The sequence below is a fragment of the Ranitomeya variabilis genome, chromosome 1, assembly GCF_051348905.1.
Source record: "Ranitomeya variabilis isolate aRanVar5 chromosome 1, aRanVar5.hap1, whole genome shotgun sequence".
In the NCBI taxonomy this organism is placed as follows: Eukaryota; Metazoa; Chordata; class Amphibia; order Anura; family Dendrobatidae; genus Ranitomeya; species Ranitomeya variabilis.
In genome coordinates, this window is record NC_135232.1 from 605,087,180 (window position 1) to 605,102,592 (window position 15,413).

The 15,413-nt window shown below is 45.9% G+C and overlaps 1 protein-coding gene across 2 annotated transcripts; it reads right to left on the reverse strand.

The window, feature by feature from the left end:
• Positions 1-1,021: 1,021 nt before the first annotated feature.
• PRUNE1 (prune exopolyphosphatase 1) lies at positions 1,022-15,128 on the reverse strand. 2 transcript variants are annotated; one of them, XM_077259617.1, is made up of 8 exons: positions 15,008-15,128; positions 6,896-6,997; positions 6,510-6,715; positions 6,110-6,294; positions 5,859-6,017; positions 5,427-5,521; positions 5,131-5,286; positions 1,022-3,052 (listed from the first exon to the last, which is right to left on the reverse strand). In XM_077259617.1, exons 1-8 carry the CDS (start codon positions 15,044-15,046, stop codon positions 2,510-2,512), a joined length of 1,485 nt encoding a protein of 494 aa, XP_077115732.1. In that variant the 5' UTR covers positions 15,047-15,128; the 3' UTR covers positions 1,022-2,509. The 2 variants fall into 2 exon arrangements, with proteins under 2 accessions (XP_077115732.1, XP_077115724.1); XM_077259609.1 differs by having other exon boundaries at positions 5,131-5,289.
• Positions 15,129-15,413: the final 285 nt, after the last annotated feature.

Genomic DNA, 15,413 nt, shown 5'->3' on the forward strand with positions numbered 1-15,413 from the left:
CCTGTGTGAGCGGAGCTGTGACAGGAGAAAAAATAAATCCAGCCTCAGTGCTCCTGACAGCCAAGGAGAAGATTAAGGCTATGTGCACACGTTGCGGATTCTGCTGCGGATTTTTCCGCAGCGGATTTGCAAAATCCACTACGGTTTTCACGGCGGATTTTCTAGCGGTTTCTTCTGCGGATTCCACTGCGGTTTTACAACTGCAGTTTCCTATTGGTGCAGGTGTAAAACCGCTGCGGAATCCGCACAAAGAATTGACATGCTGCGGAAAATAATCCGCTGCGTTTCCGCGCGGATTTTTCCGCAGCATGTGCACAGTGTTTTTTTTTTTCCCATATGTTTACATGGTACTGTAAACTTAGGGAAAACTGCTGCGGATCCGCAGCGTCAAATCCGCTGCGGATCCGCAGCAGAATCCGCAACGTGTGCACATACCCTAAGACTACTTGGTGGAAACGCATAGGTCCTGCATCCCCTGGGAATTCTGTGGTGTCACCAACAAGTCTTCTTTACTTACCTACACTGGAGAACATTCCTTTCTATTTCTGTCTCAAGAAATGCCCAGGACCAGGGCAGCACTGCGCGTGGATCTCTTTCTCTACCAAGTGCCAGACATACAACGAGCTGACTTTTTCCCTCTCTACACAAGATTTATTTCTTCTCCTCTGACAGCCCTTCTTCAGTGGCTCACTAGCATGTGTTTTACAAGACAGCTCCTCTGTCATTTGAGACACAGACATCGATTACTGTATTTCTTGAGACTGCAGCTCATCCTGACACGTGGCTAGGACAGGCTACTGCCTGAATTATGTGACCAGATGGAGGGGCATTATATTACATTCTTGGAGAAATGCTTTATAAAACACCAATAACTATCATGGCCTTTGAATGCTTACGAGGCAGACTAGAAAATGCAGCTCTCTCTGCCTTGGTCTCAGCAGCACATCCCAGCATTACCTGAATCTCGATGTGACAGTGGTACACTGGGTAAGCGGCTGCAATAAAATAACAACACATGACATAACAGGGAGGAAGTATTCATTTATTAAACATCACATCCAGAGTCTCAAAAGCAGACATGGGAAGAAACAGAACATAAGACGTATGGATGTGAGGTCATGGGTTTGCGGTACTGACTGTTTATACCAACGATACATGATCTGTAGTGTGCAATCCCTTCTGAAAGTCTCTTAAAAACAGTTGAGAACAGTTGTGGGAAGGGTTCCCTTTAATAATAAATTTTATTTACATCATATTACAATTCAGTGATGTCACTAACAGTGGGCGGAGCCATGACTACAAACCCTTTAGGTGGGAATTGCCCTTTAAGTTTCACCACATTTGATTGTCGCACCTCGTTACGGACCGCCAATCCCACCTTAACAAACATATGTCCCAAACAGTAAAAGGGACTAGGAATGGTAAAATACACAACCTGACAGGCCTTCAAGGGATTCTTCATATTTAATCCGGACCCTGTAGAGCCGCTATTTTGTAAGTCAGCAGAAGAAAGTCCCTGGTGACCACCTTGTTCCATGTCACAGGCAGGAACAACGACAACTTCAGCAGTTCTATTGTCTGAGGACCCCAACATTCAGTGAAATCTCAGCATTATTTCATGAACCCCTGTGAATCTGGAATTTCAGGAGTGAGATATTGGGATGAAAAGTAGTCATGTCTAAATCTTCCAGTTTTCAACGGGTTAATCCTATAAAAATGGGCTGCGTTCTAACTTGACTATGTATTACCCTCCATATAGGCCCGGAGACCTCAGTCTACCAGGAATCACTCCTAACTTATTAATATTAGTTGCATTATTAGAATATTTTATTTTTTACACCTGTGCTTCATTATTTATAGCCTTTATGTATCAGGCCATGGACATAATGCGGCCACCATTCAAGGCCTATCATTTTATACCTATTCTACCTGACATTTTTGCATTGCTCCACCAGCTTATCAAATTTGTACCGCTATCGTTGTTGCCCATACCAACCAATCACAACTCGGCTTTCTTTTTTAATGTAAAATGAAAGCAAAGTGGTGACTGGTTGCTATTGGCAACAGACTCCCCCCACCCCAGACACTCCCGGTGGCCATTTTGATTACCTCATGTACCGTATTAGAAACAAGGTTCATTCTACAAAATGGCTCCCGCCATTAAATATTAGATAATAAATATTTCACTTCAAAAGGAGGAGAGCGAAGGGTTACTTGGGCCATTTTTTACGTAATTTCTGTCAAGTCTCACTGGTTAACACGAAGAGCTCCCAGCATGCACAGGCATACAGACAATGTTAGGAAAGAGTTCCCATAAAGTCCCTTCCTGACCTGAGGTAATTCACATATAACACCACCCGTACTTGCAAAACCTAAAATTTTCAAATTTAAAAAATAAAAATTATATAAAAAATAAGAAATGCATTGCTGTCTGACAAATACCCCAATTTTTTTCCCTCTGGTAGGAGAAATTTTTGATTTGCACGTTAATTAGGGGTTTCGGGCCTCGTCATTGGCTCCCAGTTGTGGAGTTTACCTCAGAATTTACCACAGTGATACGGTTGATCCGCTCTAAAATGGCTTCTGCAGTCAATTTTGGCAGCCCCCGATCAAGGGGACAACCCTCCACAAGACTGTTCATAGGGGTCGGGGGGAAGGAGTTGTCCTCGTCCAGTCCGTCCTCCATCAGTCTCCTGAACCCGGCTCCGAACTCTTTACCCTTCATTCCATCTTCACCACAAACGTCCAGGTTGTCCGGCTGCTCCTCGGGGTCTCCGTGCCGCTCGCTGCTCTCCGAATTGTCTTCCACATGAAGATCCGTAAATTCATGATGTCCCTTACAGTCCTCGGCTCCCTGGAAAGACTGCATGGGTCGGCCGCTGCTTTCCTCGCTGTCCCTTTTCTTTAAGAAGTCCTTCAGGATGGGCAGGACTTTCTTACGAGAAGCGCTGGTGTTGCCTTGGATGTAGGCAGTAATGTGGCTACAAGAATGGCAGGTTATAGGGGACAGCTCCAGATCTGGCGATGTGGCCTGCTCCAGAACGCTACTCACCTAATACAGAAAATAAGAAAAACCTCAAACTATAAAAAAAACTAAAATGTTACAATTTAAAGAACAGCTGAAAATGTAACTAGTTGCCTTGGAAACCAACCACTGCTGCGAGACAGCAGAATGTATGCAGTGTTTACAAGATTTTTTCCATTGAGCTTGTAAGTGCTGTTTTGAAGCTGGCCAGGATTGCTGGAGTGCTCCAGTGCTTACAAACTAGACAGCAGAGGTGGTCTGTCTCCTAGGCAACAAGCTATTAAAAAAAAAAAAAAAGTGTTACTATTTGAATAACGGCTGCAAATTTTAATTGGCAGTAAATTGTAATAGTGTTTGTTATTACATGCCCAATCCAACAAATTCCATCAAACTGAGAATAACCTCTTACAATGAATATTGCCTCAAACTTATGGGTCCTTTTTGTTCTACCCCGGAGAATCATAACGTCAGGTCATGTTTAAACCACAATGAGCATCGTAAAAATAAAGCCAAAGCCCAAAAAATAATAAAATAATGGCAAAATTGTGCTCCCCCCCCCCCCCGATTTCCAGTAAAACGAATGGTGTCATTGTCCAAGGAAAGAAAAAACAAAACAAGCCAGTGCGTAAAAAAAGAGAAATGGCCATTTCCTGAAGGGGTTAAACATGCTGGAGGCTCAGTGATCAGTTGATCACAGCAGGTCCTTATCCCAGCACACCAAGATGAACTGCAGAAACACAGCCAGCTAAGTATCTCACCCAACAGTGGCCACCACAGGAGACAAGCGGTATTACACAGCGGCCAGTCAGAGGAATACCCAGAGTCTGCTGCAATGGCCGTTAGCGGGGAGGATTAAAGGGATGTTCTCATCTCGGACATCTACACACCTCGACAGGTCATAAATATCGGATAAATGCAGAGGTCTAATATATCTCAAGAAAAAGGGGAGTACAAAAGGGAGAGCAAGTTAACATTTTATATTCCATATTTAAGTCACGGCACAACTACCCTTTTTCTACTAGTTTCTCACCTACAGCTGACTGTGGGTTATGGCTTCTTGTCTGTGTGAAAATAAGCAAATGTCCCGGATTCACGTTTCAGAGCTGAAAGTTTAAACTTTGGTCAAGTTAATGAATGACCCAGATCCAGTTACAGGGAGGCATGACAGCTCCGTGGGCAGAGAGCGTGGGGGATGGGGTAGAAAAAAAATTGTTAAAAATATAAAATAGATTGCAATTGTATAATTTGCGTGTACAGGCCGAAAAAACAAAATAAAAAAAAAAAGGTACCTTTTTATTAAGTTCTTATAAATTACAATTATGAAGTTCCTCAGCTACCAGCACCAGAACTCCCTCTAGGGGTCGCTTTAACCCATTGCAGGTTTTTAGTTTTCAGAATACTCCTGGTCAATGGAGAGTAATATCATCCTTGATTAGACCAGGCAATGCCTCTTGGGAAAAAAAAATATGCAAACTAGCTCTCCTCCAGAGAAAGCAAAGCAGTCTTATTACTGTCACCTTGTGGCTGCTCTGCTCTACAAGTCCGTGTCTGTGGGACACACTGACCATCTGATATATTTGGGGGGCTTCCCAACTATTCTCCCTGACAGCAGATGTCACGGGAGAGAAGATGATTGTGAATATTGCTGACAGAAGAGTCACAGGTCGCCCGAATCCCCTTGTTCCTATTGAGAACTCAAGCTCTCTCACCTGAGCAGAGTGTGCATGTGTATAAAGAGTCAGGAGGGAGAGCTGCTGGCTGAAGCGAGTGGCCCGACTCTGCTCAGGAAGAGGAATCCTTTAAGAACTCAATGCCACACAGAAAATATAACTTTTACATACCATGAGGTCCAAATAGGGGCAAAGTCCACAGCGTGTCCTCGCCACCCTGTATATATAACCGCCCCTGCCTCGTGAACACACACTGCTTATCTGTCGCTTCCCTCCACTGTGCTGGAACATCAGATAAGAAAATTAAAGATGGCCGCCAGCTCCAGCCAAGACTCCTGAATGATGTGTCTGGCAGCCATATTGGATATCACCGGTCCGGAAGCGTCCAGGCTGACCACCTTGCCCCAGTTTACACCTTCCCATGTCTTGTCTTACCATTGCTCTCAGCACCCCCTGCAGGCTGTACACAGCTATCTGCCTCCTTGGCTCGTTGGCACTGGTGAACGCAATTGCCATGGCGACGATCACGTTGTAATGGTGTCTCTGACAGAAATTCTGTAGCTCTTCCTCCAGGTCTTTCCTCTGGAGGAACTCCTTAGAGGAAAATAGAAATGTAGAAAACTAAGAGCGAAGAAACGTTGCCTTAGGTGCAGGATGGACGTCTAGCCTCTGACTACTCCTCCCCCGCAGGATAAGACAATCGCACATCATGCAATTCCCCTCACACTCACCTCGATGTCCATGTATATGGCACTGATGGCCAACCTGATATCCAGATCGACCAGGCCTTTCAGGTCCTTCCGGAGCATCTGATCTGTGGTTAGACCTGCGCAATAAATGGGTTAATACACATCGCCTCAGAGATAGTCACATGCTGTTCTCTTCTCTCGTTGCCTCCAAAGCTGCGGTGTCATTTCACAATTTAAGGCCAAAATAGTAGTTATGGAGTCCTTTAGCAGGCCAATAGCTGCCCAGCAATCACATCACTGGTGATGGGAGTTGGCAACCAGACTGTCCAAATACCGCCAGTGGTTAACAGTATCATCAAAAAAAATTGAACAGCCGTGATCAGAGCATGTGCCGTATTATACAGCTCCTGAGTCTGGGCCATAAAACACCAACGGGCCAATATCTCATATTCAAGCAGAATATCTCAGTGATACCTGACACATTAAACTTGGCATTCTGAAGAGACTCAAACAAAGCGTCCCTCGGTCGCAGATCAGGGAACTTCGACTCCAGGATTGTTACATACTCCGTATCTTTCGGGGTGACCTTCCCGGCCGCGGATGCCATGTTCACACAATCCAGGACAATGGCACCTGTGAAGGTAACAAATAAATACTTCACTCGACATTTAACCCTTTTCTGCTCATTAGGTAATCCGGCCGACCGCCGAGTATAGGGGATTTACCACGCAGCATGGACGCCACTTGAGGGTCCAGGATGTGAGGGGCTTCCCGCAGGATCTTCTCTGCTACCAAAGTAGTACAAGATCCCACCAGCTCTGCGGTAACGCGGCAATTACGAGAAGAACTCCTGTCCACGACATGGTGGTCTATGACCTCGGTTACCACATCTTCCATGAAAGAGTCCACCCTGACCGGCAAAAAATGGTTTGTAAAACACAAAAAAATTAAAATACAAGAAAAAAATCCCTACTCTCTGTACAGTATGCACAGCGCTCATTCAGTCATCAGGTAGGCAGCAGTGGGAACAAAACATCTCTACCGTCTGCCTGCTCCCAAGCGATCTATATGCATTTGCACACTCAGCAAGGATACTCCGAGACGCTACTGATGATGTTCCCTCACCTGGGCAGCACATTGTGATCCACCAGCGACAATACCAACTGGCCTGCCTCATACAGTCCGCCCAGGTCTATCTCATCGCGGAAGATCAAGAGCGCCTCCAGGAGACAGTTTTCTTTGAGGAAGAATGTACTCTCTGTCCGGAGAGGAAAGTCCTGACGGGGGATGTTCAGCACCGGAATGTACACAATGTTCTTGCTGGAAGAAGTCTACAGTAATGGAGGAAGAAACACTATCCGTGAGCAAATCCGGTTCAACCGGACTCATCAAAATAATAGGGAACGGATCATGCCGATGATTTTGTTTTTTCACTTTTTTTCCTGCATGAGGGCGTACGGGTTTAGTAGCCGAGTTAGTAATAGTCGGCCTGATATGGGACAGACACTCACCTTGGCCAAGTAATACGCCAGCGTGATGGCAGACACCATGGAATCTAAGTCACACGCTTCATTGCCCAGGACCACGTGGAATTCCTGTCCGCCATGTTTATTCTGAAAAAATAAAACACTAAATAAAACTCAATACTTTCCATGAAATATTTACCTTGCTACAGCACGACAAGCCCTATGAGTAGGCATCAAATAAGGACTCTACGAAACAGGGGGGGCGTAATGGCGGCCATATTGTTTGTCATCCTGCCTGTTATAGAGTGCAATGCCACCATACACTACTTACTACGAAGGCTTTTGCGGCTTTAATAAGTTTACTTTTCGTTGAACAGGAGGCAAAACCTTTAGAAATCTATACAATTGAGCAGGAAAACTATATTGAAAGGCCGTGAAAAAAGGACTAAAAAAAAAAGCAAAAAAAAAAAACCCATAAAAAATCCCTACAAAATAAATTCTAATTAGCCATCCTAAATAAGTAATTGCATAATGGGCTATCGCCATTATCTGTATTATGCCGCTTGTGTAATCTCGCCCACTAGAACAAACACAACGGGCACTTAACTATACATTACTGTAATAAAGCAGATTACAGGAGGCGCCATTACCCCCAAATCACATCCGGCCCTAGATCAGTGACCAGGCCCCAACATCTGGAGGTACACATGGGTTCATAAAGTTCAGGGAGCCCCAACATCTTTAAAGGAGCTTAAAATATCAAGGAGATAGCCCCTGAGGAGCTGTCTTGCAGCCATATTCCACAGACTATATGCATCATTGGCTACTGCATTTAGAAGGGTGGGGCTTACTTAAAGGGAGTCAGACCTCTGTGTGCTTGGTCCCCATTATGGCAAAAACAGACAAAGCAACAGATATTACATCACTCTTGGCCCCTTTATTAGCTCCGGCTCTTTTCCTGAATCTATTGATCACATGTTCTAAAGAGGTTACAAAATGGAGACCTAAAAAGAAAACTTTTAGGATACTGGGATACTTTTCTTTAATGATTTTAAAATTAAAAAAAAAAAAAAAAAAAAGTATTAAGCACAAACCAGACATTATAAAAGACCCAGTTGCTCCTAGTTTTTTTTCACTGTACAGTCCCTTTAATTTTTAAAGGGAAGGTAATATACCCACTTAGCATTCAGATTAGAATCAATTGCATGAAGGGAACCAACAGGAACCGAGATATACCGACAGATGATGGGCGATTCTGGAGAACAGCGACGTTTCTGGGATACAGTAAAGATTTGGGAGTTGCAGACGTGGAGATGTAATGTGTTTACAGAACGGTTAAGTAATTGATTTATGGAGCGCGACCTAAAGTCCTAATGTCCGTAAAAGAAAGAGAACACTGCACCATATGTCACCACTCGCCCCATTTATTTAGGAAAAGCAATATTTTGAAATTGACCCTTAAAAGCTGAAAGCAAAAAAGGATTAATGGAGCTGAAATGGAAAAAAGCTGCGTGTGTATGTACACAGGAAATCTGTGATCACCAGCGGAAAAGTAACGAGCCTCGACAAAACAACATTCATTAATTGCAGCAAAAAGCAAGATGGCCGGCTGGAGTCAGAAAGTCACCCCACTCTCTCAGATATCTGCTATGTGGTGTTCTGGAGTCTGGAAAAGCCAGGTGAAACCACGGGGTCTCTAATGGCAGAAATACTGGCCGTCATCTTAACCCAGCTTTCCCAGAAATTACTATCCACGATGAATATGGCCACCTGAATCACCCAACTTTCCCAGTAATGGCCACATTTTACATTGAGGATTACAGATGGAAAAAGACAGTTCCTTACCGGTAACGGGATTTCTCAGAGCCCATGACAGCACCATGGAGAGAGGGGATTCCTCTTCAGAGGACAGGGAACTTACAGATAAAAAGGGCGGCACCCCTCCTCCGGATTCAGTTAGTTTACAGAGCAGAGGAGGACCTCCAGGTTATTATAATAAACATTTTAACCATAATACTTATAAGCAAACACCCTGCAACCTATACATAAATCACACACAAACAGAAAAAAAAAAAAAGAGCGTGCTCACCCATATGTGACGGGAGGAAATATAAGGGTGCTGTCATGGGCTCTGAGAAATCCTGTTACCGATAAGTAATCGTCTTTCTCCTTCCCCCATGACAGCACCATGGAGAGAATTGCAGAGAATCATATCTTAGGAAGGGACCGCAGCCTGTAGAACCCTTCTCCCAAAGGTTAGACCAGAAGAAGAGGTTAGGTCCGGGTGATAGCGATGGTAAAAATAGAAGGAGATGACCAAGTAGCAGACTTACAGATCTGCTCTATGGAGACCTCTGACTTTTCCGCCCAGAAGGCTGCCACCACTCTCGTAGAATGAGCTCTCAATCCCTCTGGGGTGACATTCCCACTGGATGAGTAGGCCAACGAGATTGCATCCCTTATCCACCTTGCCAAGGTGCCTAGACGCTACCTTAGGTAAATAGGCAGAGTCGGGTTTCAGAATGACCCCATACTAAAATTTAAGTGAAGGGGGCCTGCAGAAAGGGCCTGAATATCGCACAGCCTGCGGGCTGATGGCAATGCCAATAGAAGAACAGTCTTAAGACATAAAATCCACTTCCGTTAAGATTTTAAGAGCTCAAAGGGGGGACCCATTAGGACTGACAATACCAAATTCAAATCCCATGGTAGTGAATTCTGGGCAGCAATGGGCCTAGAACTGGCGGAGGCTCTAATGAATCTAGCTACCCAAGGATTGCCCGCCACATCATGATTATACAGGGCTCCTAATACGGCCACCGTATAGCCTCCTAGCCGGCTATACGGCTAGCAGCAAGGCCCTGCTCTAATCTCTTCTGTAAAAATTCCAGGATGACCGTGATAGGAACCCCATCCTGGACTCTGACCCCTGAGGTGGATAGGATTTTTTCCCAAGTTTTTCCACAGGCTTTAGTAGTGACAACTTTCCTACTTTGAAGTAGGGTAAAAACCAAGTTTGGAGAAAAACCTCTGTCCCTGAAAAGTGTCCTCTCAAATTCCATGCTGTTAAGTGTAAATTCGCTGCCTGAGGATGATATACTGGCCCCTGGGAGAGAAGATCCGAAACTTTCGGTAGTACCCAGGGGTCGGTGATAGACATCATCCTCAGCCAGGAGAACCAAGTTCTTTTTGGCCAGAAGGGGGCTATCAGGATTACCCTTGCCCTGTCCTCCCTGATTTTCTTCAGGACCGCCGGGATCAGGATGACCAGGGGGGATAAAGGCATAGGCCAGGCTCTGATTTCAAGGAATCATGAAGGCATTTAGAGCCTGAGTGTTCCCTCTGGAATCTATGGAGCAAAAGGACTCTACCCTCTTGATTTCACTATTGGCGAAGAGATTTATTACAGGGAGATCCCACAGCTCTATATAATCTGGTTGAAAATGGACCGTTTTTGAACCCATTTGCCTTGTTTCAACTGAGTGCGGCTCAGGAAATCTGCCTTGTAGTTTTCTACCCCCCCACATACTAGAGTTGCCTAACACTAGGTAGTGATCCAGGTAAGGGACAATCAAGTCATCCTGTTTCCTCGGCTGTGCCACTGCTTCCGCCACCACCTTGGTGAACACTCAGGGGCCACTGCCAAGCTGAAAGGGGAGGCTCTGTACTGAAAAAATAAGATAATAACATAATTAGCATCCCTCAGGCCCAAGGACTGTCAAAGCAATCTGGAAACAAGATTTTGACAGTTATTTTTATTGACTCCATTTTGAAAGTTTGAGTCTTTAGAGGCTTGTTCAGTTTTTATGTTCATTATTGTCCTGAAGGATCTGTCTGCTTTCTTCACCAGAAAGAATGGGAGTAGAATCCTTCTCTTTTCCTGAGGGGGGAGAGCTCCTGGAGGACAGCTTTGTCCACTAGCTTGAACATTTCATGTTCCAAGGCCCAATGTTCCTCTGAAGAGGACCGTAGAGGAGTTACCACGAAGTTTGGGACTAGGAATGAGAGGAATTCAATATTTAGGCCTGACTTTAATAGGCTCAGTATCCAGGAACTCCTGGAAATCTTTTCCCAGGCTGGGAGAAAGAGCGATAATCTTCCTTCCCACCTGGGAAAGACCATCACTGGGAGGGCTTCCTATCCTGAGAGGGACCTTCAAAGTGGAACCCTCCGTTTTTCTTTTCTCCCCTCTTCCCATCTGTTTTGCTCTCTCGGGGGTCTTCTACAAAAAAAATTTTTTACGCCGAAAAGACGTCTTATATGTAGGAATAGGCAGGTTGGAAATCCATTTTTCTTATCCCCTGCTTGCTCAAGAATATCATCTAATGTTGACCTGAACACAAATTCAAAAATCATATGTAAATGCCCCTACTAAAAACAACCTTTATTGTTAAAACCAGGCAAACTGAAAGTGAAAAAAAGACACAAAACAGGTGTTCAAAAGACAAAAAAAAAAAAAAAAATAATATATACCCACAACCTAATGGGGAAACCCTAGATGCCCTAGTAGGAGTACCTAATTTGGCCCCTACCTGTCTGCGGAGGTTGACGCCCTAGGGGGGAACGTTGCGGCGCCCCCGCTCCACGACGGCTGACCCTGCACGCCCTGATGTGACCTGCGGCCGCTAGTGAGAGCCCCTACCCACAGACTAAAGGATCCTCTGACACTATACAGAGAAAATGCCTATACTAGGGAATAACCTAGGTCCCCAGTGAGTTAAAACCAATGTATGAACACATGGCGAAAAGTGAAAGATGTGATACCGCTCTATAGATGAGCAAAGACTGTTCCAACCAAGCGTGGTTTAAAAAACCATTGCTGATCAATCCACTTTTGGAAAACCGATATACATTCCCTGCAGGTATAACCAATTCTGATATCAAAAGATGCCCTGCATGGTAAGATCATATCCAGTGGAATACATGCAGTTCTGCATCATTGATATGACACATATTATCATATTATCAGGCCTCCTGAGGAGCCTAAGTAGGCGAAACGCGTTGAGGCGTTTAGAAGTTATGGCGGTGGACTTATAACCGTGAATTCAACTAGAGATGAGTATTTGGTTCCATACATACCATGTATTCCACTGGATATGATCTTACCATGCAGGGCATCTTTTGATATCAGAATTGGTTATACCTGCAGGGAATGTATATCGGTTTTCCAAAAGTGGATTGATCAGCAATGGTTTTTTAAACCACGCTTGGTTGGAACAGTCTTTGCTCATCTATAGAGCGGTATCACATCTTTCACTTTTCGCCATGTGTTCATACATTGGTTTTAACTCACTGGGGACCTAGGTTATTCCCTAGTATAGGCATTTTCTCTGTATAGTGTCAGAGGATCCTTTAGTCTGTGGGTAGGGGCTCTCACTAGCGGCCGCAGGTCACATCAGGGCGTGCAGGGTCAGCCGTCGTGGAGCGGGGGCGCCGCAACGTTCCCCCCTAGGGCGTCAACCTCCGCAGACAGGTAGGGGCCAAATTAGGTACTCCTACTAGGGCATCTAGGGTTTCCCCATTAGGTTGTGGGTATATATTATTTTTTTTTTTTTTTTGTCTTTTGAACACCTGTTTTGTGTCTTTTTTTCACTTTCAGTTTGCCTGGTTTTAACAATAAAGGTTGTTTTTAGTAGGGGCATTTACATATGATTTTTGTTCTGGTTCCCCGGACTACTATATAGTTTTTTCTTTGAGCTGAACACAAATTCACCTTCACAGGGAATGGAACATAATTTTGATTTTGTTTGGACATCCCCAGGCCAACATTTAAGCCAGAGAGCTCTACGGGCTGCGTTGGAGAAGGCTGCGGATTTGGCCGCCAGTCGAACTGAATAAGCTGACAAGTCAGCCAGGAAAGCCGAAGCCCCCCATATTAAGGGAATGGATTCTAGTATCCTATCCCTCGATACCCTATCCCACAGCAGCTTCTCTAATTGGTCTAACCAAATCACTAAAGACATAGCTGTGCGGGTTGCTGCTATAACAGGTCTTAAACTGTCCCCTAACGCTTTGCAGGCACCCTTAAGGAAAGAATCTGCTCTTTTCTCTAGCAGATCCTTCAATACTCCCATGTCCTCAAAGGGAAGGGCAAATTTCCTGAAAGCCTTGGCAACAGCTACGTCTAACTTTGGGGCTGTATTCCAGTATGTAGATGCTAAATCATCAAAAAGATATTTCCTTTTGAAGGACGGCACAGAGGACTTTAATGACCTACGTTTCTTCTGTCAGAGTCCACCAAACATAACATCCTGCACAGATTGTTCTGGGTGAAGGTCCATCACTCTCATCATGGCTCTTACTGCCTTGACCAGACCATCTATTTCTTCTTATGGAAAACAATGTGGCACCCACCCATCTCTTCCTCTGAGGATGAAGAAGCGTCCGATGAACCCGAGTCTCTCTGTTCTTCCTTAGAACTATCGGTCTCAGATTCAGGGCACCTCCTGCTCGTCTTGTGCCTCTTGATATTAAACCCCCTGGGAGAGGGATTTAAAGGTGCTTTCGACCTCGGTCCTGATTACAGATCTTAACTCTGAAGAAAAATTAGGGGTCTCAACACATAGCCCCTGCTCTCTGCATGATTGGCAGAGTTTTTTCCCAAGTGATGGGTAAATCCTCATTACAAATTGGGCAACGCCTGTGCTTGGTCTTAGCCAAGCATTTTCCTCCCTACATAAGTAAGAAGGGGCCCCCAATTACAAAGTGAACTTTCACAAAACTCACTCACCAGACGTAGACGCGGGTACCGGTTTAGAAGGAGGAATGGGATCCACTGATAGACCTCTGGAGGCTGGAGATTTATCTACCAAGCCGAAGTTCCTGCTCTGCAGGGTAGAATGGCTGCTGGAAAGAAGGTTCATTCTGTCGCACCACCTTCCCATCTCCTTTGCGGCTGCTGCTGTGGTGGTGGTTCATCCTGTGCTTCCAGGGGACCGCCTATGCTGCATGGAGCGTCTTATCACGCTCCTCTTTTAAACTCAAGCAGCCTCGGATTGTCACCTGTACTCTCTCCAGTTTCCTTGCCGGAAATTACTTCTGGTCAAGTGACCTTCCGGCCATGTCATCAGGGGGCGACTCTGGCGCGTCCCCGCGCATGCGCAGAGCTGGATTCCAGGAAGCTGGCACCGTAGCATAGTGTGACAGCTGCACTTCCCCCATCCCCAGCACAACCTGAAAGTAGAAAAATAGACACTGCGCCATGAAATACGATCAGTGGACGCACCGGTGTAAAAATAGCAGGATGTGGCAGATGCCAGCTGGCCGTCTCCACAGAGCAATATTTTAAGCTTGACTTCATAAGGTTTCAAAATGGGAGCCCCCCGTGCCACGTTCCTGTATTTTTTAAGATGCGGCCACATAAAAATTGCCAGCAGTGATAAGCGCCGCTGGCCTCCATTTCTACAGGAACGGCCTTACCAGTAAATGGGGAATAGTGAAGGTAGCGTCGCCTACAGCAGTCACTCACATCCCAGTTTAGGGAACAAAATGAAAGCATCTACTGTATTTGGCCAAAATGGGGACACGAGATGTGCTGGAAATTGTGGTGTTTGTAGTCCGTCCTATTCACTCTGTCCACCTTGTGTAAGTGATTGTACACATGCTCAGGATTTGCTGCAGGGTTTCCTGATGCCCCTGCATAGAGTAGTGGGTGACAGAGCACAGATCATGTGACAGTCACAACACTGAGGCATGAGAAATAAAGGGCCAGTGTCCTGGATCACACAGCGCTGACCCTGCCACTGATACCAGGACCCAGTGCCAAACGCCTGAGCGCAGAGTGTAGGACGGGAAATGCAGAGCGAAGAATGGGGCAACAGCCAGCCTCCTCGCACGACAAGTCCACGTGATAACGGGCACACAGCAGAGCACAGTGTCACATGGAAGAGCAGGGGAGCAGTGTACACTGTACTGACACAAAGGCCCGGCACTCCTCCTACACCCCGACAAGGAGGCCCCCTTCTGCACCCCCACACGGAGGTCCCCTCCTGCGCCCCCACACGGAGGCCCCCTCCTGCACCCCCACACGGAGGCCCCCTCCTGCACCCCCACACGGAGGCCCCCTCCTGCACCCCCACACGGAGGCCCCCTCCTGCACCCCCACACGGAGGCCCCCTCCTGCACCCCCACACGGAGGCCCCCTCCTGCACGTCTCACCTGTATTCCGCTCTTGCAGCCCCTCAAGAATTCCTCCATCCCGCTCCTCTCTGTGCCGAACGCTCAATGCTGAGCCTCCCCCTCAGCACTGCATGCCGGGAGATGTCAGCCAGAGGGGGCGGTGCCTAAGCATAAGTGAGCCATGTATCTAATCTACAGCGTGTGATACTGACTGCTGAGCTGTGTATCTAATCCTATCCTGTGTGATACTGTCTGCTGAGCCGTGTATCTAATCCTATCCTGTGTGATACTGTCTGCTGAGCCGTGTATCTAATCCTACCATGTGTGATACTGACTGCTGAGCTGCTGTATCTAAGCCTATCCTGTGTGATACTGTCTGCTGAGCTGTGTATCTAATCCTATCCTGTGTGATACTGTCTGCTGAGCCATGTATCTAATCCTATCC